This window comes from Mobula hypostoma, chromosome 11, assembly GCF_963921235.1.
Source record: "Mobula hypostoma chromosome 11, sMobHyp1.1, whole genome shotgun sequence".
In the NCBI taxonomy this organism is placed as follows: Eukaryota; Metazoa; Chordata; class Chondrichthyes; order Myliobatiformes; family Myliobatidae; genus Mobula; species Mobula hypostoma.
Window position 1 is genome coordinate 86,405,402 of NC_086107.1, and position 26,282 is coordinate 86,431,683.

Sequence of the window (26,282 nt, forward strand, 5' to 3'; positions counted from 1 at the left end):
GACAATAAAAGCAAAAGAGAGGGCATGTAATGGAGGAAAATAGTGGGAAAGTAAAGGACAGAGAGGCTTTTAAAAAGCAACAGAAGGCAACTAGAGAGCAATAATGAAGATGGAAGATAAACTAGCCAATAATACAGAGAAAGCACACCAAAAGTCCCCCCCCCACCAAAGAAATATCAAGAGTAAATAAGAGGCAAGAGAGGATATCAGACTGCTGAAAAATGATGCTGTAGAGGTAGCAACGGGACAAGGAAATGGTGGGTGAACTTAAGTATTTTGTGTCATTGTTCACCGTAGAAGTCACTAAGAGTATTGCTGAAACTGCTGGGGGCAGAAGTAGACAAGCCACCTGGACCAGATGGACTACTACGCAGGGTACTGAAACAGGAAGCTGAAGAGATTGTGGAGGCATTAGTAATGATCTCTCAAGAATCACTGCATTCTGGTATGATTCTGGAGGACTGGAAAATTGCAAATTTTACTCCACTTTTTAAGAAAGGAGGGAGGCAAAAGAAAGGAAAATATAGTTCAGTTAGAGTTTCAGGGGGGTGGAGGTGTAGCAGACTTGTGGGTGGGGCTGATGGATTATTCCAGAGTTGGGGTGGTGGTGGATAGTTTGTGTCCAGAGGAACTTAATGAGAATGATTCTGGGACTGAAAGGGCCAATGTACAAGGAGTGCTTGATGACCCTGTGCTTGTAGCTGCTGGAGCATAGAAGAATGAGAAGGATCTAGGATATTGAAAGACCTCGATAGAATGGATGTTTCCGTACTGGAGAGTGTCCAAGGCCAGAGGGCACAGCCTTTGGAACTGAGATGTGGAATTTCTTTAGCCAGTGGGTGGTGAATCTGTGATATTCTTTGCTATAGGTGGCCATGGAGGCCATGTCATTGGATATATTTAAAGTGGAGGTTGATAGGTTCTTGATTAGGAAGGGTGTCAAAGGTTACTGGGAGAGGACAGGAGAATGGTGTCAAGGATACCAAATCAGCCATGATGGATTGGCAGAACAGGCTCAATGGGCTGAATGGCCTAATTCTGCTCCTGTATCTTATAGTCTTGTGGTTATTCACACAATTGTCACTGATCCCAGCTCCTGTACCTGTTCCTATAACCCCCAGTTCCTCAATTCCTTAAATATTTATCTATCTCTGCCTGACATATACCCAGACATGAGGCCTCCCCACTCACAGGGACAGAGAATCCCAGAGACTGTACACACAGACATAGAATTCCAGAAGTTTCCACACATCTCCGTTTGAAATGCGTGGCCCCTATTTAGCAGCTCAGACTGTAGGGGAAGGGGTACACTCACTGATCCCACCTACCGACCACACCAGTCACCTCACACTGAGGAGAGAGTGATCACATGCTCTGATTGTGGAAAGGTGCTCACTTTGTTACGCACCCTACATGGACACCAGTCAGTTCACACCGAGGAGAGACCATTCACCTGCCCAGACCGCCAGAACCGATTCACTCTGTCACCCAACCTTGTGACACACAAGCAAGCTCGCACTGGGGAAAATGTTTAAATAAGCTGCATGCTGAATCCAGAGGCAAGTTCACAATTGACTGTTGGTGTCGAACTCTGCAATTATTGCTGCTGCTTACCACATCCAGTTCTGCACCCTGGTCACTGGGACTGGGAGGTGCTTCTTCTAAAGTTTATCTTTAATGGGACAGGAGTTTGATGTTCTGGATCTCTGACAAATAAATCAGTTCTATTTCAAACTCTGTCTCAGGTATCTAGAGAATTTACAACACACCTTGTGTGCAGTCAGGAGTATATATATATATATATATATATATATATATATATAAATAATCAGCCGAGTTGGTCCTTGCTACCGTTTCTGTTTCACAACAGCTACTTTAAATCCATCCCTGCTGTTCCCCTCTCGCTCTCCGTGGTGGGGTCCAAAGAGACACCATTCTGTGGGTGAAGTGGTTTCTCCTCAATTTTCTGCCTGTGGAACACATGAGCAGGATGCATTAAATTCGAGAGTGTCAGGGAGCAGAAGTGCGTGCAATTGCTATTACTAGGGAGGAGATACTTAGGAAACTGGAAGAGGAGAAAGTAGACAGGGCCGGCTGGCATGAGTAATGATCTTTCAGGAATCAATGGATTCTGCCCTGGTTCTGGAGGACTAGAAATTTGCAAATGTCACTCCACTCTTCAAGAATGGAGAGAGGAAGAAAGGAAATTATAGGCCAGTTAGTTTGACCTCAGTTGTTGAGCATCGATTGTTAAGGACGTGGTTTCGGGATATTTGGAGACTCATGACTAAATAGGCCAGGGTGGGTGGTATCGGGCCTTGAGCACCCGATACATGAAGGGTCTGCAGGTGAAATTCCCATTCACTGCTGACGAGCCCAGTAAGCCAATCAGAGAGCTGCCTTATTCACCAATGAACAGAGAGCAGAAAGGAAAGCGCCGAAAGTAACCGCCAGTTCTCCCGAAATTTGAAAAGCCCGCCGAAAGTTATTTATTGATCTGTAGGCTGGAAAAGTATGGATTGAATCACTAATTCGGTGAAGATTTATTTTACATTAACAACCCGGGCGTTATTTTACTTACCAATATGAATGTTTCTAGTTATTGAGCTTCGAAAAGTCGATCCACAGTCTATATTGGCGGTCGGTCCGTGTATACCGGTCTCTTCTCAAACTGCGGGCGAAGGCGAGGTTCCAACGAGACTATTTTCCTTCTGTGAAAAAACCGGAATTCCAGCATCTGCAGACTTGTGTCCCCGTGAACCTATCATGGACTCGGTCAGAAATGGGACTGGTTACCAAATGGAAGAACTGCATGTATTAAAACCCATTCTCCAGCCCCAAATACCTGGAAACCTTGCCCACAACAACCAACTGTACACGGATGGGGTGCGGGACAGGGATACACTAACAGCTGACTCGAGTTAATCCAGCTGCACCGAACGACTGATTCTGTGTTGAGGGGAGTCAGCCGTGTGTGTGTGGGGGGTTTGTGAGAAGCTGTAATGTCTTATTGATCAAAACTCCCACAGGGAATGGCGTGATTAACAAAAGGGTAGTGAACAGGAATTGACAGCCCTTTTCTCTGCCGGATTAGTGGCTCTGAAAAGAGCCTTTTGTTGTGTTTGGTGCCGAGGTCGGGTTTAGGCGCGCTCGCCGCGGATACGCCGGGCCAGCTGGATGTCTTTGGGCATGATGGTGACTCGCTTGGCGTGGATGGCGCACAGGTTGGTGTCCTCAAAGAGCCCCACCAGGTAAGCTTCGCTGGCCTCCTGCAGGGCCATGACGGCCGAGCTCTGGAAGCGCAGATCGGTTTTGAAGTCCTGAGCGATTTCGCGCACCAGGCGCTGGAAGGGCAGTTTGCGGATGAGCAATTCGGTGGATTTCTGGTAGCGCCGGATCTCCCTCAGAGCCACGGTGCCGGGCCGGTAGCGATGGGGCTTCTTCACTCCGCCTGTTGCCGGAGCGCTCTTGCGCGCCGCTTTGGTCGCCAGTTGTTTGCGGGGAGCTTTGCCACCGGTCGATTTACGCGCTGTTTGCTTGGTCCGAGCCATTCTCCTTCAGCAGTGCGATTACAGCCTGAAATATCAGGATTGAAGTGTCAGAGCAGACGCTGGGTCTGGCTTTTAAAGAGTTGATGAAGGGCCGCCCAGCTCCCTCTGATTGGTTGGAATGGAGATGTCCATCATAGGGTCCCAGCGATGCGATTGGATGTCTTTGCTTAATCAGTTTGAAGCTGGCCGACGGTGGGGGCGGGGAATAGTATCTGTGACCAAATATGGAAATTGGCGCCTGAGGGTCACTATTCAGCCAATCCGACAGCAGGTTGGATCCCCGGTCAATTTCAAATCGCCCGCCAATTTCTAAAGCAGCCGGAGCTAGTTTCTTACAATAACTAGAAATCATGAATTATCAAATTTTACTTTCATTGAAAGAATCGTTTTTACTTCTCTCAATTAGTTATATGAATGTTTGCATATTAACCGAATAGCTTCTCGAGGTGAGTGCATTCGCTTCTGCCGGAAACAGGAGGACAGGTAGAGGGTTGAGATCAATTTTATTTATTGCATTTACAAACTAGTTTTTGGAGAAAATAAAGCCCCGAAAGGATTGCATGAACCCACGCTGAACTGAAATATTTACAGAATCATATGGATAATTGCAAACATATAATTTCATTCTTAATCTCGTCCCGCTCCAAGTCCCTGCAAACTGATGCGACCTGACCTGCCGGAGAGAGGAGTGTCGAACATAGAATTGAAATACAGCGCTCCGCGCAATCCTTCAGAAGCGCGAGTTCTTTATTCAATCAGAATCAGGTTTAATATTACGGGCATATATCGTGAAATTTATTAATTTAGCGGCAGCAGTACTATGCAATATAGGAAATGATAATATAGGAAAAGTAAATAGTTCGTACTGACATCTAAACCGACTAGGATCTGGAATCGCGCGATTCTGGATCAGCTCTTATCTGGGAAATGTGGGTGGCTCTTAAAAGAGCCTTTGGTTTCGGGTCTTTACGGCATTTACTTTTTGGCCGCTGCCTTCTTGGCTTTCACAGATTTTGCCTTCGGCTTGGGTTTTGCCGACTTCTTGGCCACCTTGGGGGCTGCGACTTTCTTCGGACTCTTGGGTTTCTGCGCGGTCTTCTTGGTCGCTGTTTTCTTAGCTGCCGCTTTTTTAACCGCAGTTTTCTTAACCCCTTTGGTCTTGGCGGGAGATTTCTTGGCACCTGTTTTCCTGGCCACAGATTTCTTGGTCACTGCCTTCTTGGTCTTAGATGCCTTGGCCGCTGGTTTCTTCGCTTTTTTCACGACTTTCCCGGTATGTTCTTTTTTAGCGGCCCTCAAGGAGCCGGAGGCACCTGCGCCCTTAGTGTGAACCAGGGTGCCTTTATCCACTTTCCTTTTAATGGTCAACCTGATCTGACCTTTCAGCTTTTGTACATCGACGCCGCTGCTGGCCAAATTCTTCTTTATCGCGGCTACGGACACCCCTCGCTGACTGCGGCAATCGGCCACAATCTTGTCGATTAGATCGCCCAGTTTGGGACCGGCTGACTTTGTCCGGACGGCCGCCTTCTTCTTCTTGGCAGCCTTGGGTGTGGTGGCGGGTGCCGCTGGTGGAGCCACTTCTGCGGTCTCGGTCATGGTCAGAAACTCTGCACAAATTCTCTCGAACTCTGAAGTGTGTGAGAAATGAAGCGAGAGGCGGCGGTGCTGAGCAATTTAAAGGCAGCGAGCGGACGGGGCGGAGACATCCTGCAGTCAGCTCCCGGCCGCTCCGTCTCTCTGTGTTTCTCTCTCCCGAAAAACTCTCCGATTCCGATTAAAATAGGACATCCCCAAGACCCAGACCGCTCTCTGTCTGTGCCCGAGGCCGGATTCTCTGCTGGAAAGAAAGTTTGGTCCGAATTAAACGCAGCAGTTTCTTTATCAACCCGTTTCACTGCTGCACTGACCTCATTCTTCCCCGGGATCGGGACATTTTCTCTGTTTCCCGACTGAAATATTGAAATCAACTAAAAAATCGCGGTTATTTCCCACTTCAGGACTGAGCTGGGGAGCTGTACTATCCCGGAGCAGGGAAATTGCTTTATTTTCTCTCGGTGGGGATGAAAAATCCAGCGATGTGTCCGGACTCACAAACACAGTGATACCAGTCTAAGCCGTCAGGCCTCTTAGCACACTCTCCCTGACACACCGTTCAGATCTGTACATTCACAGCACCAACTGTTGGCCCGGTGCACCGTTCCCAGCGCAGGTTTTCCTCTCCGCTCGACCTGCTCTCCGGATTATCGGGTGTTATTTGTAGATTCCCAGATCAGTAATACCCAGAGGCCGGCGCTCCTCACCACCCTGATCCCTTGGTTTGGGTTGGATTCATCTCCTCTTTACGTGGGCTGCACGTTCAGTTTAAATAGGAGATGAAGACCATTTGCTGTGTCCTGAGATTTCCCTGTAATCATCTTCACTATCAAAAATACTTCCTTATTTTGTGTCCTCCACAAACTTACTGGTAAAAACCTTGTGTGTTTGTAATATAGCGTTTATATTACAAAAGAATAACAAGGGTGCCAACACTGACACCCGTGGTACATCACGAGTCCCCAGCCTCGATTCCTCACACACGCAAAGCTATGCCAACTACTCACAATCAGACTCCATCTGTGCAAATACTGGTAGATTCTGTCCTCACAATCCCCTCCAGTAAATGCCCCACTCCTGATGTCAGTCTGAGTGGCCTGTCGTTCCCTGGCTTATCCTTGCTGCACTTTTTAAACAATTGAATGACAACAGCACATTCTGGTCTTCAGCATCTTCAGCAGTGGCTAATGATGAAGCCAGTGTCTCCACAAGAGAGGTGGGTGAGTGGGAGGACACTTAGTAAATTGAGTTTAATGTGGGAAAATGTGAGGTTATGCCCCGTGTAGGAGGAATCAAAAGAGAGACTATAATTTATGTGGAGCGAGACTGCACATGAGTGAAGTACATAGGGTCTGGGTGTTAAGTTACATACAAACAGCAGACAGGTACAGTGAGTGGCCAATGGTGAATGGTGCATTGATGTTGATTGTTGGGTGGTTGGTGCAGAGAAACAGAGAACTGTTGTTACAGTGTCAGACAAGTGAAGAGATAGATTTTGGGAAGTTAAAACAGGCCAGGGCATACACAGTGAATGTCATGGTCTGGGAGAGTGTGAATGAACAGTAAGCTCTTTGGATACTGATATTGTACTCGGTTCACTGAAAGTAGCAACATCGGGAGACAAGGTAGTGATGAAGGTACACAGCATGTTTACTTTCATGGGCAAAGGCTGTGAGAGGAGTTGGGACATCATATTGTACAAATCATTCACTGGGCCACACCCAGAGTTCCCTGTGCAGTTCCAACACCACACTAATGGAAGGATGTGATTAAACTGGAAAGATGCAGAAAACACTCACAGAAATATTGCCTGTGCTGGAGGGCTTGAGTTACAAGGAAAGATTGGATGGACTGGGACTGTTTTCCCTGAAGCGAAAGAAGCTGAAGAAATCTGATAGAAATTTATAAAACTATGAGGGGTCTAGATAGGATAGAGAATCAGGATCATTTTCCCAGGGTGGAAATATCAAACATGAGAAGACATTGCTTTAAGATCACAGGGTGAGAAGTTAAAGGAGGTCTGCAGGGTAAGTAATAGTTTGGTTTTATTTACAGAGTGGTACGGCCTGCCATGGGGAGTGGTGAAAGCAGATATGATTATGACATTTCAGAGGCTTTTAGACAGGAAATGGAAAGATATGAATCACATGCAGACAGAAGAGATTCAGTTTCCTTTGGCATTGTGTTCAGCACAGACGTTGTGGGAAGAAGGGCCTGTTCCTCTGCTGTACTGTTCTGTGCTCTGGGTGAGCAACAGTGACAGAAAACTCTTTAGCTGGAGGCACAGCACAGGTATATCTGTGGAAATGAGTGGGGCCCTCAAGGGTATTGAAGAATTCATCTCTGTTTTAAATCGATGTCCCCATATTCTGAGGCATGCCCTCTGGTCCAAGTCTGCCCGACTATTGAAACATCCTTTCCACAACCACTCTAAGCCTTTCAATATTCAAAAGTTTTCTATGAGACCCCCTCATTCTTCTAAACTCCACGGAATACAGGCCCAGAGCCATCAAATGCTCCTCATATGTTAACACTTTAAATCCCGGGATAATTTCTGTGAACCTCCTCTTGATCCTCTCTAGTGCCCAGCACATCTTTTCTTGGATAAGTGAGGCACCAGAGGACTGGAGGGTAGCCAGCGTTCTTCCTATGTTTAAGAAAGGTTCTGAAAATAAAACAGGAATTACAGGCCAGTGAGCCAGACGTCAATTCAAGTTTCATTGTCCTCAACCATACATGAATTCTCATGAATACAGTCAAACAAGACAGCGTTACTGCAGGTCAAGGTGCTAAAAACACATTAACAACAGTCACATACAAAATCTCATTCACGGAATAAAAGAATCCCAAGGTCCCCACACCCACAACATTGCAGCTTGATGCCCATGCCTGGCATATACAAATCAACAAACTCGTTTAGAATATCAGTAAAATATGATGCAGATTACGCATGTATATAGTCCAGACCCCACAGCCCCTCAGTATCATCTGTCAATCTGCCCCAATACCCACTAGGTGTTACTGTGGGTTAGAGGACCACTCCTGGCATCTACAGGCACATATAGAAGATTAGTAAAAATACAACAATACAGAATATGTATGTATATAATCCAGACCTCCAAGTCCTCTGAGATCATCTCTCGACTGGCACAATGCCTGACGCCCAATACAACCAGACAAATATATCTGTATATAGTCCAGACCCCGCACTCCAATTGAAATCTTCAGCTGACCACATCTGCGCTACTCTTCCACCTGTAGCGCATGCCCCCAGTGGCTGAAAATCAAGTGACTTTGCAGCTTGAGGCCCAATTCCATTGAGTGATGCCAGCAAATCTGCAGCAGACCTCAACAGAGCTTGTCTTCTGCTGAGTAAAGCCCTGGGAGGGCAGTGCCAACTCCATTCTGGATCCCATGCCACACCACCCGCGGTGAAGCACCGTGGCTTTGTCCCTTCACTCCTGTGGCTGCAAACAGGTGACACCATGGCTTCAGCCCGAGTCCTCGCTGCGACCGAGGTCAGCAAGATTCCCTGCCTCCGCCCCTGCTCTCATCCAATAAATCAGCGAACTGAACTTGCGGTGTACCAGATTAACAATGTCAAAAGGGAAGGGGTCTTGTGATCACAAGAAAATCGACCATAACGGCCACTCGCTATTTGACTGTGAGCCTCCATCGACTTGGGCAGCAGCTCCTTCATTATCTCCACCAATGAGCAACTCGCTGATGCTGCACACCTGAGCTACTTTGAGATCTCAACATTTAGCAATATCTTGTGATCATTTGAAGTAGGTTTAAGTAGAACATTAGCACCTTTTGTTGACCCCGTAGAAGATGCTGCAACCAGTCACACCAGCATCTTGCCAGAAGTAGTGCGAAGATTATTGAAAGGTATTCTAAGGGACCAGATATACGAGTATTTGACTGGACATGGACTGATTAAGGAGAACCAGCATCACTTCATGCATACCTTCTTCAGGAAGTAGCAGGAAATTAGGTTAAAGCAGTGGATGTTGTCTACCTGGATTTTAGCAAGGCATTTGACAAGGACCAGCATGGGAGGCTGGTCAGGAAGGTTCAGTCACTTGGCAATCAAGATGAGGTAGTAAGTTGGATTAGACATTGGTTTTGTGGGAGAAGCCAGAGAGTGGTAGTAGACGGTTGCCTCTCTGACTGCAGGCCTGTGACTAATGATGTGCTGCAGGGATTGATGATGGGTCTGATGCTGTTTGTCATCTCTATCAATGATCTGGATGAACGTGTTTAACTGGAATAGCAGATTTGCAGATGACACCAAGACTGGGGGTGTAGTGGACTGTGAGGAAGACTTTCAGAGCTTGCAGCGGAATCTGGACCAGCTGGAAAAATGGGCTGAAAAGTGTGGTAGAACAAAGAGATCTGGGAATACAGGTTTATAATTCATTGAAATTGGTATCATATTTTAGATAGGATTGTACAGAAAACTTTTGGCATATTGGCCTTCATAAACCAAAGTATTGAGTACAGGAGATGGGATGTTTTGTTGAAGTTGTAGAAGTCATTGGTGGGGCCTAATTTGGAGTATTGCATACAGTTTTGGTCACCTATGTTCAGGAAAAACGTAAATAAGGTTGAAAGAGTTCAAAGAAAAATTTACAAGGATGGTGCTGGGTCTTCAGGACCTGAGTTAAAGGAAAGATTGAATAGGTTAGAACTTCATTCCTTGGAACATAGAAGAATGAGGGGAGATGTGATAGAGATATACCAAATTGTGAGGGGTAAAGACTGAATAAATGCAAGCAGGATTTTTCCACTGAGGTTGGGTGGGATTACAACTAGGGGTCATGGATTAGGGTGAAAGGTGAAAAGTTTAATGGCAACATGAGGAGGAACCTCTTCACTCAGAGGGTCGGAAGAGTGGGGATTGAGATGCAAGTGCAAGTAGTGCTTGCGAGCTTGATTTCAATGTTTAAGAGAGGTTTGGATAGGTACATGAATGGTAGGGGTATGAAGGTCTATGGTCCCAACGCAGGTCGATCAGAATAAGCTGTTTAACTGGTTTCAGCACAGGCTAGGATGGGCCAATGGGCCTGTTTCTGCGCTGTACTTTTCTATGACTTTATAAGGGGTCAAAAATGCTCAAAATACTCCAAGTGCAACCTAACCAATGCATTATAAAGCCTCAGAATTATATCCTTGCTTTTATATACTAGTCCACTTGAAATGAATACGAACGTTGCATTTGCCTTCCTTACCACCAACTCAACCTGCATGTTAACCTTTCGGGAATCCTGCACAAGGACTACCAAGTCTCTATGTACCTTTGATTTTTGAACTTTCTCTCCATTTAGGAAATAGTCTACACCTTTATTCCTTCTCCCAAAGTGCATGAGCATGCACTTCCCTGCACTATATTACATCTGCCACTCCTTTGCTCCTTCTTCCAAATTGTCCAAACCCTTCTACAGACTCTCTGCTTCCTCAGCACTTACTGCTCCTCCACTTATCTTTGTACTGTCTGCAAACGTAGCCACTAAGCAATCAATACTGTCATCTTAATCATTGACCTATAACGTGAAATGTAGTGATCTTAATACTGAACCCTGTGGAACATCACTAGACATCAGCAGCCAAAGGACCTCCTTTATTCTGCCTGTCAACCAATCTTCAGAACTCTGGGGTGTTGTCCATCAAATTGGTTGATTTATCTACCTTTAGACGTTTCAACATTCCAAGTACCTTCCCCTTAGTCATAGCAACTACCCTCACTCTGCCTCCAACACTCTTGAATTTCTGGCACACTGTTTCTGACTTCTAGTTGTCTATAACAGTGAGGACTAACACAAAATATTGATTAAGTTCATCTCCCATTTCTTTGTCACCCATTACTAACTCTCCTGTGTCTTTTTCCCATCGAGCAATATCCTCTCTCATCTCTTAAATCGAGCACCAACCTGATTTTCCCACTTGCTCTGCAGATTGAAATTCCATATGACTATTGTAACATTGCCCTTAATACATGCCTTTCCTATCTCCCGGTGTAATTTGTATCCCACATCTTGACTACCGTTCGGAGGTCTGTCTAAAACTCCCATCAGGGTATTTTAACCCCTGTAGTTTCTTAATTCTACCTACAAAGACTCTACATCTTCCAATTCTATGTGCCCTCTTTCTAGGATTTAATTTAATTTATTACCAATAGAGCCACCCCAACCTCTCTGCCTAACTGCCCCTCCTTTCGATACAATGTCTATCTTTGGATTTTAAGCTCCCAACTATGATCTTCTTTTAGCCACGACTCAGTGAGACTAACTAGGAATATGCCAGAAACTGTTGGGGGCAGAAGTAGACAAGTCACCTGGACCAGATGTACTGAAACAGGAAGCTGAAGAGATTGTGGAGGCATTAGTAATGATCTCTCAAGAATCACTGCATTCTGGTATGATTCTGGAGGACTGTAAAACTGCAAATTTTATTCCACTTTTTAAGAAAGGAGAGAGGCAAAAGAAAGGAAAATATAGTTCAGTTAGAGTTTCAGGGGGTGGAGACATAGCAGACTTGGGGGTGGGGTTGATGGACTATTCCAGATTTGTGGTGGTGGTAGATAGTATGAGGATCCAGAGGAACCTAATGAGAATGATTCTGGGACTGAAAGGTTCAATGTACAAGGAGTGCTTGATGGCCCTGGGCATGTATCTGCTGGAGCTTAGAAGAATGAGAAGGACCTTGAATATTGAAAGTCCTCAATAGAATGGATGTTTCCCTACAGGTGAGAGTCCAGGACAAGAGGGCACAGCCTATGGAACTGAGATGTGGAATTTCTTTAGCCAGTGGGTGGTGAATCTGTGATATTCTTTGCTACAGTTTATTAGTAACTATACAATACAGAAATATAAATTCAGATATATCAAACAGGTTAGTGATGATTATATATGTGGAAATATATAAAAGCCAAGCTTCTTCAAGCTTAGGAGGTAAATGGATACAGTCTTACAATGGTTGGTAAATGAAATCAGTTCAGTTTGTGGTATTGAGTTGAGTAGTGTTGAAGACAGAGAGAGAGAGAGGTGTCTAGTTCTTCAGGTGAGCTGATGCTGTCAATCTTCCCATTGTCCTCTGAGACTTCTAAGTTAGCCAAACTTGACCAACTTAAGAGCACCATCTTCAAGTGATAATCTACCAATGCAGGCAAAGGTTAGACACTCGGGTAGACTCCACTGGGTCGCTCTTTCACGCACTAATAATCACAGATTGATCCCTCAAAATCAATCCTCAGTCCCACACTCGTGGGTACCTGAACAGGATAGTGGTAACTTCACCACACCTTAGTGTGTCTGCGTATCCTGTGAAACAGGCAATTACGCTGGTTTAAATACTGTTGTGCTGAACACCAGCTGTCCATCAAGTAGCTCCTCCCTTCTCTCTGTAGGAATTCAGAAGATGGCAGTGTCCTTGCAGAAATCACAAACTGTGAGCTGCCTTCGCCTCTCGCTTTCTCTCAATTACAAGTTATTTGTGCTGTAGAGCTGCACGCTCGCTCTCTCTCTCTTTTTAAAAGCACAGTCCATAATAAATAATTCCGGATATCATCACACCTCCCTCCTTTTGGGAAAAATTTTGATCAAGGAGCAAAAGTTTTGGTTTAACTGTAGATTACAATGTTTGAAACGATACATGTACAATTATCAGATAACAGAGTAAAACGTGTGCAACTTCTAACTCAGCATCTGGATAACCAATCAGCTCTAATGTTGTCAGTACCTTTCACATGTTTTATTTTCAGGTTGTATTCTTGCAAGATCAGACTCCAGTTTAACAAACTTCTATTCTTATCCTTCATCTTAGTTAGAAACACTAACGGATTGTGATCCGTGTAAATCACCAATGGTTTCTGGGCAGGACAAACAGACTTCAAAATGTTGTAAAGCCAGAATAAGTGATAGCAACTCCTTTTCAACAGTGGAATAATTTTTCTGATGCACATTAAACTTCTTCGAGAAATATGCTACAGGATGTTCAATGTCATCCTCACTCTTCTGTAACAATACTGATCCAGCAGCTTCATCACTAGCGTCTGTCACTATAGAGAATGGTTTTGAAAAATCAGGTGCTTTTAGCACATATTGGTAACACAGAATAGTTTTTAGTCGTTAAAAGGCTTCCTGGCAAAGCTCACTCCATACAAATCTTTCACTTTTCCCAAGTATTTAGATTATGAGAACACTCAGTCCTCTTTTTATTGTCATTTAGAAATGCATACATGCATTAAGAAATGATACAATGTTTCTCTGGAGTGACATCACAGAAAACAGGACAAACCAAAGACCAACACTGACAGAACCACATAATTATAACATATAGTTACAGCAGTGCAAAGCAATACCATAATTTAATGAAGTACAGACCATGGGCACAGTAAAAAACAGTCTCAAAGTCCCGAGTTGATTGTCTCCTGAGTCCCCGATAGCAGGCGGCAAAAGGGAGAAACTCCCTGCCATAAACCTCCAGGCACCGTCAACTTGCCGATGCCTTAGAAGCAGCTGACACTGAGTCCATCCATCCGAAAACTTCAAGCTTCCGACAGGCGTCTCCGATACAGCCTCCTGAGCACCATCCTCTGCTGAGCGCCTGTAAGGATGCTGTTTGATCAACTCGGCTGAGCCTACAATGACATCATGCACTGCAGCTGTGCACCGTCTGGGGCCATCAAACAACAAATCCTCACAATTGCCAATTAATTCTTTCAATTGTTTTTGCTGTGCAGGCTCCAAATGATGAACTTTGTTATTAATATTTTTCAAGACAATTGAATTCTCGAGCCTGGTTGCGACTATATTCAGCTTGTTAAAATTACCTGGTATCTGATTACCAGCCTCCACGACTCCATTTGTTCTCATAACAGTACTCACAGGTGCTATCTCCGAGTCATAATAATAAGGCTTTACTATGTTTACATGTACCACTTGAGTAGCTTTCCTCCAGTCAGGAGTCTCAACAACATAATTCAGAGTGTCAATATTCTTAATAATCTGGTACGGTCCATGAAATTGCACTTGGAGGGATTGGTCAAAAGGGGAAACAAAACCAAGAATTTATCTCCAAGCTGAAACACCTGTTCACTCGCTTTCGGATCATACCAGAGCTTCATCTTAATTTGAGAGTGTTGCAAATTCTGCTTTGTCACAAGCCTTGTTAAGCCTATCCCAAAACTCCAAAACATAATCCAGCACACTGACACATACCTTCGGATCAGACCACTGTTCTGTGAGCAAGGTCAAAGGTCCTCTGGGCCTGTGATGAAAAACAAGCTCAAACGGACTAAACCCTAATGATTCTTGAATTGAGTCTCTAACAACAAAGAGAAATAAGTATATACCTTCATCCCAGTCCCTGTTATTCTCATAACAGTAGGTTTTAATCATTGTCTTTAAAGTGGAATGGAACCGTTCCAAGGCTCCTTGGGACTCCAGGTGGCATGTAGATGACACAATTTGTTTAGCCTCCAGCTCAGAAACTATATGGTGGAATACTCCCGATGTAAAGTTACTGTCCTGATGTGACTGGATTTCTTTAAGCAAACCAACCATGGGAAAAAAACTTGAGGAGAGCCTTCACCACTGTTTTAGTCTAATATTTCGAAAAGAAACTGCCTCGGGGAACCTAGAAGTGGCACACATTTTAGTTAACACATACTGATGGCCAGCTGCAGTTCTTGGCTGTGGGCCAATACAATCCACTATGATTCGGGAATACGGTTCACTAAAAGTAGGTATTGGCCAAAATGGAGCTTTTGGGATGGCCACCACCTGGCACATACGGCAAATTTTGCAATTATTCACAGTATCCTTCCTCATATTGGGCCAATAAAATTCCCTCATAATCCTGTGCACTGTCTTCTTTAGTCCAAAATGTCCACCTAAAGGGTTATTATGGGCTAGGTTTAAAATTTCAGTCCTGTAAACTTTTGGGACCACAACTTGGTTCACAATAGCCCAATCCTCAATTTCAAGCACAGTGGTTGGTCTCCACTTCCTCATTAACACCCCATCTTTAAGGTAGTATCCCACTGACTCTTTCTGAATTTCATCATCAGAGAGGGATGTCTCCTTTAAAGCCACAACTTCAGAATCTCGCTTCTGTTCGTCTATGAATTCCTTTCTAGATAAGGACAAGCCTTTCTCATCAGCCTTACTACCCTCTAAGTCCTATTGGAATAGGGATGGCAGGAAAGTCTCTGATAAATCATCATGAGCATCAGCAGACTTTTTTGACATGCTTCGAGTTACTGCGTGTGCGGGGTGAACATCAGTATCCATGGCTGGGTCCTCAGCAGCAGGCTTGCTCGTTAGCTGCACTGCTGAATAAAAATCACCCTGGATAGCCGTCAACCTACCCCCAATGTTTACTAAACTCAGCACTATCACCAGACTTACGAAAACCATATGTATATTGTGAAAATTCCAAACAATCCATTTATTCCATTGTTACAACCTTCAGCTCAATCCGTCTCCATAGTAACCTCTTCAAATGGCCTTTCAAAACCAAAACAATCCTTTTTCTCCACATCACAATCGTGAAAAGCAACTCCACAACTTTGAAGGTGTTTACATCCAAATGTTAAACCAAAATTCAGCAGAGTGGCACATACTTCTTCAGCAGGCCGCTGTCCGGAATGCAGGGTCAAAGGTCATGAAATCAATCCAAACTTCACAAGTACTTTATTCAAAAGTCCAGAAACAACACTTTCTTCAATATCTTCAGTAACATTTACCTTTTCATCTCCTCACCAACTTTTAGAACACTGTCTATTACAAGTGACTGTGAATACTCAATTTCCACTGGTATCAAGGTTAACCCCTTATTCACTGAACCAAGACCATCTGACACAAAAGGTCTGCATTCCTTGTCAACTGAGTCAGACACCACAGACCTTAACTGAGCTTTAACACAAAATTCAGTACCCTGTGGATCCACAAGTACTTCAACAACTTGAACACAGGCAATCGGGACAGCTGCCTCTTCTAGGCTGTCATCAATTGTCCCAGTTTCAAGTTCAAGTTTACCCTGAACCTCCCAGCTACTCTCTGGGAAACCCTCACCTGGAGTAAACTCAACCTTGTGGGTTAAAACAACCTCATCTGCTGTCTTAGCAGACCCCCGCAGGGTGTCGGCACCCTCTTCATCTTGGTATGCCTTTACATCATCAGGGACACACTTCTTAAATTCTTCAATCAACACAAGCTCTTTCAAGCTGTAAAAATCATTAGGGTCCAACACTGGACCTCCCAGCTGTCACATCTCTCTCTCGAACTGTCTCTGTTTTGCTGCCTCCCTAGCCTCAAGCCCTTCTAATTGAAATCCATGCTCCATCTTTAATTTTGCCAACTGAAGCTGAACCTCAGCCTTAGTAGGTTTACCTTGCGCGAACATTTTCAACGCATCCTCAGTAAATTGCTTTGTCAAAATATAATATTCAACTACTTTTCTTTGAATTTCTACCTTAGCCGTACCCTTCTTGACCTCCTTAAGTTCGAGTTCCTCAACAATTTTCCACAACTCATCCTTTTTAGCTCTCTTCAAAACCACAGGGTCTGGCCCTGCCAGAAAATCCTGATCATCCATGTCTGCCGTTTTTCCACACGACCAATCAAAAGGGATTTTCCCCAATCATCTCAAATAAGCCCCCAAACAATTTGTTTAAATCCTGGACGCAGGCCACAATTTTTGTAATGTACCCTGTAACAGGTTAACATACCAGCAGTAATGGAAAACACCTTGGAGTCTGGTATTGCTGTTAACTAATGCTCATTTATTAGTAACTACACAATACAGTAATATAAATTCAGATCTATCAAACAGGTCAGCAACGATTTTATATATATATATATATGTGGAAATATATAAAAGCCAAGCTTCTTCAAGGTTAGGAGGTAAATGGATACAGACTTACGATGATTGGTAAATGAAATCAGTTCCGTTCGTGGTATTGTTGGGGGGGGGGAGGAGAGAGAAAGAGAATGAGAGAGAGAGAGAGAGAGAGAGATCTAGTTCTTCAGGTGAGTTGATGCCATCAATCTTCCCATTACCCTCCGAGACTTCCAAGTTAGCCAAACTTGATCAACTTAAGAGCACCATCTTCAAGTGATAATCTACCAATGCAGGTAAAGGTTAGACACTCGGGTAGACTCCACAGGGTCGTTCTTTCATGCACTAATAATCACAGTTGATCCCTCAAAATCGATCCTCAGTCCCACACTCGTGGGTACCTGAACAGGATAGTGGTAACCTCACCACACCTTAGTGTGTCTGCGTGTCCTGTGAAACAGGCAATTACGCTGGTTTAAATACTGTTGTGCTGAACACCAGCTGTCCATCAAGTAGCTCCTCCCTTCTCTCTGTAGGAACTCAGAAGCTGGCAGTGTCCTTGCAGAAATCCCAGACAAACTGTGAGCAGCCTTTTCCTCTCTGTCTCTCTCAATAATAAGCTGTTTGTGCTGTACAGCGGCACGCTCTCTATCTCTTTTTAGAAGCACAGTCCATAATGAATAACTCCGGGAGAAGACAGGAGAATGGTGTCAATAAGGATGCCAAATCAGCCATGGTGTATTGGCAGAACAGGCTCAATGGGCTGAATGGCCTAATTCTGCTCCTGTATCTTATAGTCTTGTGGTTATTCACACAATTGTCACTGATCCCAGCTCCTATACCTGTTCCTATAACCCCCAGTTCCTCAATTCCTTAAATATTTATTTATCTCTGTCTGACATATACCTAGACATGAGGCCTCCCCACTCACAGGGGTAGAGAATCCCAGAGACTGTACACTCAGACATAGAATTCCAGAAATTTCCACACGTCTCTGTTTGAAATGAGCGGCCCTTATTTAGCAGCTCAGACTGTGGGGGAAAGGATACACTCACTGATCCCACCTACCGACCACACCAGTCAGTTCACACCGAGGAGAGACCATTCACCTGCCCAGACTGCCCAAACCGATTCACTCTGTCATCCAACCTTGTGACACACAAGCAAGCTCGCACTGGGGACAATGTTTAAATAAGCTGCATGCTGAATCCAGAGGCAAGTTCACAATTGACTGTTGGTGTCGAACTCTGCAATTATTGCTGCTGCTCACCACATCCAGTTCTGCACCCTGGTCACTGGGACTGGGAGGTGTTTCTACTAAAGTTCACCTGTAATGGGACAAGAGTTTGATGTTCTGGATCTCTGACAAATAAATCAGTTCTATTTCAAACTCTGTCTCAGGTACCTAGTGAATTTACAACACACCCTGTGTGCAGTCAGGAGATAGAAATATATATATATATATGTCTATATATCTATCTCTCTCTCTCTCTATATATATATATATGTGTGTGTCTATATATCTATATCTATATAAATCAGCTGAGCTGGTCCTTGCTACCGTTTCTGTTTCACAACAGCCATTTTAAATCCATCCCTGCTGTTCCCCTCTCGCTCTCCGTGGTGGGGTCCAAAGAGACACCATTCTGTGGGTGAAGTGGTTTCTCCTCAATTTTCTGCCTGTGGAACTCATGAGCAGGATGCATTAAATTCCAGAGTGTCAGGGAGCAGAAGTGCGTGCAATTGCTATTACTATGGTGGAAGTACTTAGGAAACTGAAAGAGGAGAAGGTAGACAGGGCCAGCTGGCATGAGTAATGATCTTTCAGGAATCAATGGATTCTGCCATGGTTCTGGAGGACTGGAAAATTGCAAATGTCTCTCCAGTCTTCAAGAAGGGAGAGAGGAAGAAAGGAAATTATAGGGGAGACGACTGGAGTTTTGCCTGCAGTGTTTTGCTTTGGATTTTTGCTGGTGTTTCGGAGGACGATGGTGGTTGGCTAAACAACTAGACTGTGAATGGACAGATGATGGCAGGAGGAAGTAACAATTCGGGAAGTGAGTTAGAGATGGAAGATGGCGGGAAAGAGGAATGGAGTGTAAAGAGTAAGAAAAGAAAACAGAGGTATGAGCAGCCAAATTCTGAGGGGCCAGGGGATGATTGAAAAGAATGGAAGAAGATGAGACTAAAGCAATTATAAAACTGAGTGAAGACAGAGCATCTTTCGGGGATTGGAACCCAATTCATTTGATGAAAGTAATCAACAAATATACAGGTGAAGTTAAAAGAACCAAGGTATTACAAAATGGATTGCTATTAGTGATATGTCGGGATAGCGCTCAGCAAGGCAAAGTGATAAGATTAAATAAAATAGACCGCAAAATAGTACAATGTTCAATACTCGACAATAGAAAGTGGACTAGAGGAGTTATTTCAGAGATAGCAACAAAAGTTACTATGGATGAGATTAAATAGAACATAAAAGGAGCAAAGGTTATTGAGACCAAACATTTGAAAGTTACAAGAGATGGAAAAAAGTATGATAGTTTATCGGTGATGATTAACTTTGATGAAGAGAGATTGTTTAGGGTATATGTGTTATGAGGTCAAAATATATATATACACCACTGCCTTTAAGATGTTTTAAATGTCAGAAATTTGGGCATATTGCAGCGGTCTGCAGAGGGAAACAAAGATGTGGGAGATGTGCTGGAGAACATGAATACGGAAAGTGTGAGGCGGGAGCTAGGCTGAAATGTTGCAATTGTGGTGAGGAACACAGTGCAGCTTATCGAGGGTGCATTATTAGCAAGAAGGCAGCTGAGATACAATATGTTAAAGTAACTCAAGGGATTAGTTACGCTGAGGCAGTGAAAGGTTTCGCTGAAAAGGAGAAAGCTACTAAGCAAACAAATACAGGGAATAATAAACTAGTGAACTGTGAGGGCTGTAATATGATAAATAAGGACACACTAATAATAAAAAGAAAAGATTTTGTACTGTTTATGGTAGATGCAATTAACTGTTCAGTGCAAGCAGACAAAAGAACAGAAAAAAATTAAAATTATAGACAAGTCTGCAGAGAAATATCTTGGTATTACAGGGAACACACGTCAAAGTTGCTGGTGAACGCAGCAGGCCAGGCAGCGTCTCTAGGAAGCGGTACTGTCGACGTTTCGGGTCAAGACCCTTCATCAGGACTAACTGAAAGAAGGGATAGTAAGAGATTTGAAAGTGGGTGGGGGAGCGGGGGGATCCAAAATGATAGGAGAAGACAGGAGGGGGAGGGATGGAGCCAAGAGCTGGACAGGTGATTGGCAAAAGGGATATGAGAGGATCATGGGACAGGAGGCCCAGGGAGAAGGAAAAGGGTGGGGCGGGAACCCAGAGGATGGGCAAGGGGTATAGTGAGAGGGACAGAGGGAGAAAAAGGAGAGAGAGAAAAAGAATGAGTGTATATAAATAAATAACGGATGGGGTACGAGGGGGAGGTGGGGCATTAGTGGAAGTTTGAGAAGTCAATGTTCATGTCATCAGGTTGGAGGCTACCCAGATGGAATATAAGGTGTTGTTCCTCCAACCTTAGTGTGGCTTCATCTTTACATTAGAGGACGCAGTGGATAGACATATCAGAATGGGAATGGGACGTGGAATTAAAATGTGTGGCCACTGGGAGATCCTGCTTTCTCTGGCGGACAGAGCATAGGTGTTCAGCGAAACGATCTCCCAGTCTGCATCGGGTCTCGCCAATATATAGAAGGCCACATCGGGAGCACCGGACGCAGTATATCACCCCAGCTGACTCACAGGTGAAGTGTCACCTCACCTGGAAGGACTGTCTGGGGCCCTGAATGGTGGTAAGGGAGGAAGTGTAAGGGCATGTGTAGCACTTGTTCCGCTTACAAGGATAAGTGCCAGGAAGGAGATCAGTGGGGAGGGATGGGGGTGAAGAATGGATAAGGGAGTCGCATAGGGAGCGATCCCTATGGAAAGCAGGGGTGGGAGGGAAAGATGTGCTTATTGGTGGGATCCTGGTGGAGGTGGCAGAAGTTACGGACAATATGTTGGACCCGGAGGCTGGTGGGGTGGTAGGTGAGGACCAGGGGAACCCTATTCCTAGGGTTGCGGGAGGATGGAGTGAGATTGTGCGTGCAATGGGGGAGATGCATTTGAGAGCAGAGTTCATGGCGGAGGAAGGGAAGCCCCTTTCTTTAAAAAAGGAGGACATCTTCTTCGTCCTGGAATGAAAAGCCTCATCCTGAGAGCAGATGCAGCGGAGACGGAGGAATTGCGAGAAGGGGATGGCATTTTTGCAAGAGACAGGGTGAGAAGAGGAATAGCCCAGATAGCTGTGAGAGTCAGTAGGCTTATAGTAGACATCAGTAGATAAGCTGTCTCCAGAGATGGAGACAGAAAAATCTAGAAAGGGGAGGGAGGTGTCGGAAATGGACCAAGTAAACTTGAGGGCAGGGTGAAAGTTGGAGGCAAAGTTAATGAAGTCAACGAGCTCGGCATGCGTGCAGGAAGCAGCACCAATGCAGTCGTTGATGTAGCGAAGGAAAAGTGGGGGACAGATACCAGAATAGGTTTGAAACATAGATTGTTCCACAAAGCCAACAAAAAGGCAGGCATAGCTAGGATCCAGGAGACATGGCAGAAGCATTGCGATGAGAATGAAACAGGGAGACAACTGTACAAAATACAGAGGCAAGTCAGATACAAAAGATTGTCAAGTGGATATAGAAAGACAGAAGTGATCATCAGTCGTTTGAGAATTGGGCACACTAATCTTAATTACACATTACACAAAATAGGGAAACATCCAACTGGGTTATGTGAATACTATAATCAACCAGAAACAGTTGAACATGTATTGATAACATGTAAGAAGTTTCAAAAAGAAAGAGTGAACATGATAGGAGCGCTAAAGATAAACAAAAAAACTGATGTGGGTATAGAAGACATTTTAAGTGGGAATTCAAGAGAAATACAGATCCGTATCATGAAGTATCTGAAAGACTCAGGTTTATTATATAGAACATAGGGAATGCAATTATTTTCCCTTCTCCTATTTATCCAACAATCCACACTCCAGTCTAGCAGGTGGCGGTAATGCACCTAAAACTGGTTTGCCAACCTTCATAAACAACACAAGAAGAAAAGAAGAAAAAGGAAATTATAGGCCAGTTAGTTTGACCTCAGTTGTTGAGCATCGATTGTTAAGGACGTGGTTTCGGGATATTTGGATACTCATGACTAAATAGACCAGGGTGGGTGGTATCGGGCCTTGAGCACCCGATACATGAAGGGTCTGAAGGTGAAATTCCGATTCACTGCTGACGAGCCCAGTAAGCCAATCAGAGAGCTGCCTTATTCACCAATGAACAGAGAGCAGAAAGAAAAGCGCCGAAAGTAACCGCCAGTTCCCCGGAAATGTGAAAATCCCGCCGAAAGTTATTTATTGATCTGTAGTCTGGAAAACTAGAGCAGCTAGTTTAAATAACGTTAGCTATGCTAACGAACGAATGACAGCTGTTAAACTCACCTCAACTTGTCTTTTACATTTTAACCCACCATAGACAATAGAAAAGTCACTGTTGCAAACAGTGCAACGAGCAACACTCATTATTTTTGACCCCTATTAGGCAGGGGTACACTTTAGTGTAGTCTGGGGTGACGTACATTTTATATTTTCCTTTTTTTGGAACACTCCGCCATGACGCGCTCTCTCTCTCTCGTAGTCGCTCTCAAAAAAATGATTTCGGGAATATTGTATATAATTTGTGGGCATCAGGGAGCGACTATTATAATGCAGGAGACTCCCGGAACTTCCGGAGAGGTGGGATGTCTGGAAAAGTATGCATTGAATCACTAATTCGGTGAAGATTTATTTTACAAGAACAACCCGGACGTTATTTTACTTACCAATTTGAATGTTTCTAGTTATTGAACTTCGAAAAGTCGATATTGGCGGTCGGTCTGTGTGTACCGGTCTCTTCTCAAACTGCGGTCTAAGGCGAGTTTCCAACGACACTTTTTTCCCTTCTGTGAAAAACCCGGAATTCCAGCATCTGCAGACTTGCGTCCCCGTGAACCTATTATGGACTCGGTCAGAAATGGGACTGGTTACCAAATGGAAGAACTGCATTTATTAAGACTCATTCTCGAGCCCCAAATACCTGGAAAACTTGCCCACAATAACCAACCCTACACGGATGGGGTGTGGGACAGGAATACACTAACAGCTGACTCCCGTTAATCCAGCTGCACCGAACTACTGATTATGTGTTGAGGGGAGTCGGCCGTGTGTGTGTGTGTGTGTGGTGGTGGGGGGTTGGAGGAGGGGTTTGTGAGAAGCTGTAATGTCTTATTCAATAAAACTCCCACGGGGAAAGGACAGAAGAGAATGGCGTGATTAACAAAGGGGTAGTGAACAGGAATTGACAGCCCTTTTCTCTGCCGGATTAGTGGCTCTGAAAAGAGCCTTTTGTTGTGCTTGGTGCCGAGGTCGGGTTTAGGCGCGCTCGCCGCGGATACGCCGGGCCAGCTGGATGTCTTTGGGCATGATGGTGACTCGCTTGGCGTGGATGGCGCACAGGTTGGTGTCCTCAAAGAGCCCCACCAGGTAAGCTTCGCTGGCCTCCTGCAGGGCCATGACGGCCGAGCTCTGGAAGCGCAGATCGGTTTTGAAGTCCTGTGCGATTTCGCGCACCAGGCGCTGGAAGGGCAGTTTGCGGATGAGCAATTCGGTGGATTTCTGGTAGCGCCGGATCTCCCTCAGAGCCACGGTGCCGGGCCGGTAGCGATGGGGCTTCTTCACTCCGCCTGTTGCCGGAGCGCTCTTGCGCGCCGCTTTGGTCGCCAGTTGTTTGCGGGGAGCTTTGCCACCGGTCGATTTACGCGCTGTTTGCTTGGTCCGAGCCATTCTCCTTCAGCAGTGCGATTACAGCCTGAAATATCAGGATTGAAGTGTCAGAGCAGACGCTGGGTCTGGCTTTTAAAGAGTTGATGAAGGGCCGCCCCGCTCCCCTTCTGATTGGTTGGAATGGAGATGTCCATCATAGGGTCTCAGCAGTGCGATTGGCTGTCTTTCTTTAATCAGTTTGAAGCTGTCCGGCGTGGGGGTTGAGGAATAGTATCTGTGACCAAATATGGAAACTAGTGACTGAGGGTCAGAATCCAGCCAATCCGACTGCAGGGATTGGATGTCCGGTCAATTTCAAATCGCCCGCCAATTTCTAAAGCAGCCGGAGCTAGTTTCTTACAATGAATAGAAATCATGAATTATCAAATTTTACTTTCATTGAAAGAATCGTTTTTACTTCTCTCAATTAGAGAAATGAATGTTTGCATATTCAGCGAATAGCTTCTCGAGGTGAGTGCATTCGCTTCTGCCGGAAACGGGAGGACAGGCAGGGGATTGAGATCAATTTTATTTATTGCATTTACAAAATAGTTTTTGGAGAAAACAAAGCCGCAAAAGGATTGCATGAACAACACGCTGAACTGAAATATTTGTAGAAACATATAAATAATTGCAAACAAATAATTACATTCTTTATCTCGTCTCGCACCAAGTCCCTGCAAACTGATGCGACCTGACCTGCCGGAGAGAGACAGAGTCGAACATGGAATTGAAATACAGCGCTCCGCGCAATCCTTCAGAAGCGCGAGTTCTTTATTGAATCAGAATCAGGTCAAATATTACCGGCATATATCGTGAAATTTATTAACTTAGCGGCAGCAGTACTATGCAATATAGGAAATGATAATATAGGAAAAGTAAGTAGTTGGTACTGACATCTAAACCGACCAGGATCTGGAATCGCGCGATTCTGGATCAGCTCTTATCTGGGAGATGTGGGTGGCTCTTAAAAGAGCCTTTGGTTTCGGGTCTTTACTGCATTTACTTTTTGGCCGCTGTCTTCTTGGCTTTCACAGATTTTGCCTTCGGCTTGGGTTTTGCCGACTTCTTGGCCACCTTGGGGGCTGCGACTTTCTTCGGACTCTTGGGTTTCTGCGCGGTCTTCTTGGTCGCTGTTTTCTTAGCTGCCGCTTTTTTAACCGCAGTTTTCTTAACCCCTTTGGTCTTGGCGGGAGATTTCTTGGCACCTGTTTTCCTGGCCACAGATTTCTTGGTCACTGCCTTCTTGGTCTTAGATGCCTTGGCCGCTGGTTTCTTCGCTTTTTTCACGACTTTCCCGGTATGTTCTTTTTTAGCGGCTCTCAAGGAGCCGGAGGCACCTGCGCCCTTAGTGTGAACCAGGGTGCCTTTATCCACTTTCCTTTTAATGGTCAACCTGATCTGACCTTTCAGCTTTTGTACATCGACGCCGCTGCTGGCCAAATTCTTCTTTATCGCGGCTACGGACACCCCTCGCTGACTGCGGCAATCGGCCACAATCTTGTCGATTAGATCGCCCAGTTTGGGACCGGCTGACTTTGTCCGGACGGCCGCCTTCTTCTTCTTGGCAGCCTTGGTTGCAGAGGCGGGTGCCGCTGGTGGAGCCACTTCTGCGGTCTCGGTCATGGTCAGAAACTGCACAAACTCTCTGGAACTCTGAAGTGTGTGAGAAATGAAGCGAGAGGCGGCGGTGCTGAGCAATTTAAAGGCAGCGAGCGGACGGGGCGGAGACATCCTGCAGTCAGCTCCCGGCCGCTCCGTCTCTCTGTGTTTCTCTCTCCCGAAAAACTCTCCGATTCCGATTAAAATAGGACATCCCCGAGACCCAGACCGCTCTCTGTCTGTGCCCGAGGCCGGATTCTCTGCTGTAAAGAAAGTTTGGTCCGAATTAAACGCGGCAGTTTCTATATCAACCCCTTTCACTGCTGCACTGACCTCATTCTTCCCCGGGATCGGGACATTTTCTCTGTTTCCCGACTGAAATATTGAAATCAACTAAAAAATCGCGGTTAATTCCCACTTCAGGACTGAGCTGGGGAACTGTGCCATCCCGGAGCAGGCAAATTGTTTTATTTTCTCTCGGTGGGGATGAAAAATCCAGCGATGTGTTCGGACTCACAAACACAGTGATACCAGTCTAAGCCCTCAGGCCTCTTAGCACACTCTCCCTGACACACCGTTCAGATCTGTACATTCACAGCACCAACTGTTGGCCCGGTGCACCGTTCCCAGCGCAGGTTTTCCTCTCCGCTCGACCTGCTCTCCGGATTATCGCGTGTTATTTGTAGATTCCCAGATCAGTAATACCCAGAGGCCGGCGCTCCTCACCACCCTGATCCCTTGGTTTGGGTTGGATTCATCTCCTCTTTACGTGGGCTGCACGTTCA

At 45.1% G+C, this 26,282-nt stretch overlaps 3 protein-coding genes across 3 annotated transcripts; all 3 read right to left on the minus strand.

The window, feature by feature from the left end:
* Positions 1-1,848: 1,848 nt before the first annotated feature.
* On the minus strand, positions 1,849-24,203 carry LOC134353486 (uncharacterized). Its single transcript, XM_063061490.1, has 5 exons — positions 23,507-24,203; positions 16,226-16,377; positions 4,531-5,182; positions 2,582-3,558; positions 1,849-1,970 (listed from the first exon to the last, which is right to left on the minus strand). Exons 1-4 carry the CDS (start codon positions 23,914-23,916, stop codon positions 3,141-3,143), a joined length of 1,632 nt encoding a protein of 543 aa, XP_062917560.1. The 5' UTR covers positions 23,917-24,203; the 3' UTR covers positions 1,849-1,970; positions 2,582-3,140.
* LOC134353892 (histone H1-like) lies at positions 4,044-5,175 on the minus strand. The gene has a single exon (XM_063062409.1). It carries the CDS (start codon positions 5,148-5,150, stop codon positions 4,527-4,529), a length of 624 nt encoding a protein of 207 aa, XP_062918479.1. The 5' UTR covers positions 5,151-5,175; the 3' UTR covers positions 4,044-4,526.
* A 236-nt stretch (positions 24,204-24,439) lies between the features above and the next one.
* LOC134353893 (histone H1-like) lies at positions 24,440-25,548 on the minus strand. Its single transcript, XM_063062410.1, has one exon. The coding sequence runs from the start codon at positions 25,519-25,521 to the stop codon at positions 24,898-24,900; it is 624 nt and encodes a 207-aa protein (XP_062918480.1). The 5' UTR covers positions 25,522-25,548; the 3' UTR covers positions 24,440-24,897.
* Between the last annotated feature and the right edge of the window lie 734 nt (positions 25,549-26,282).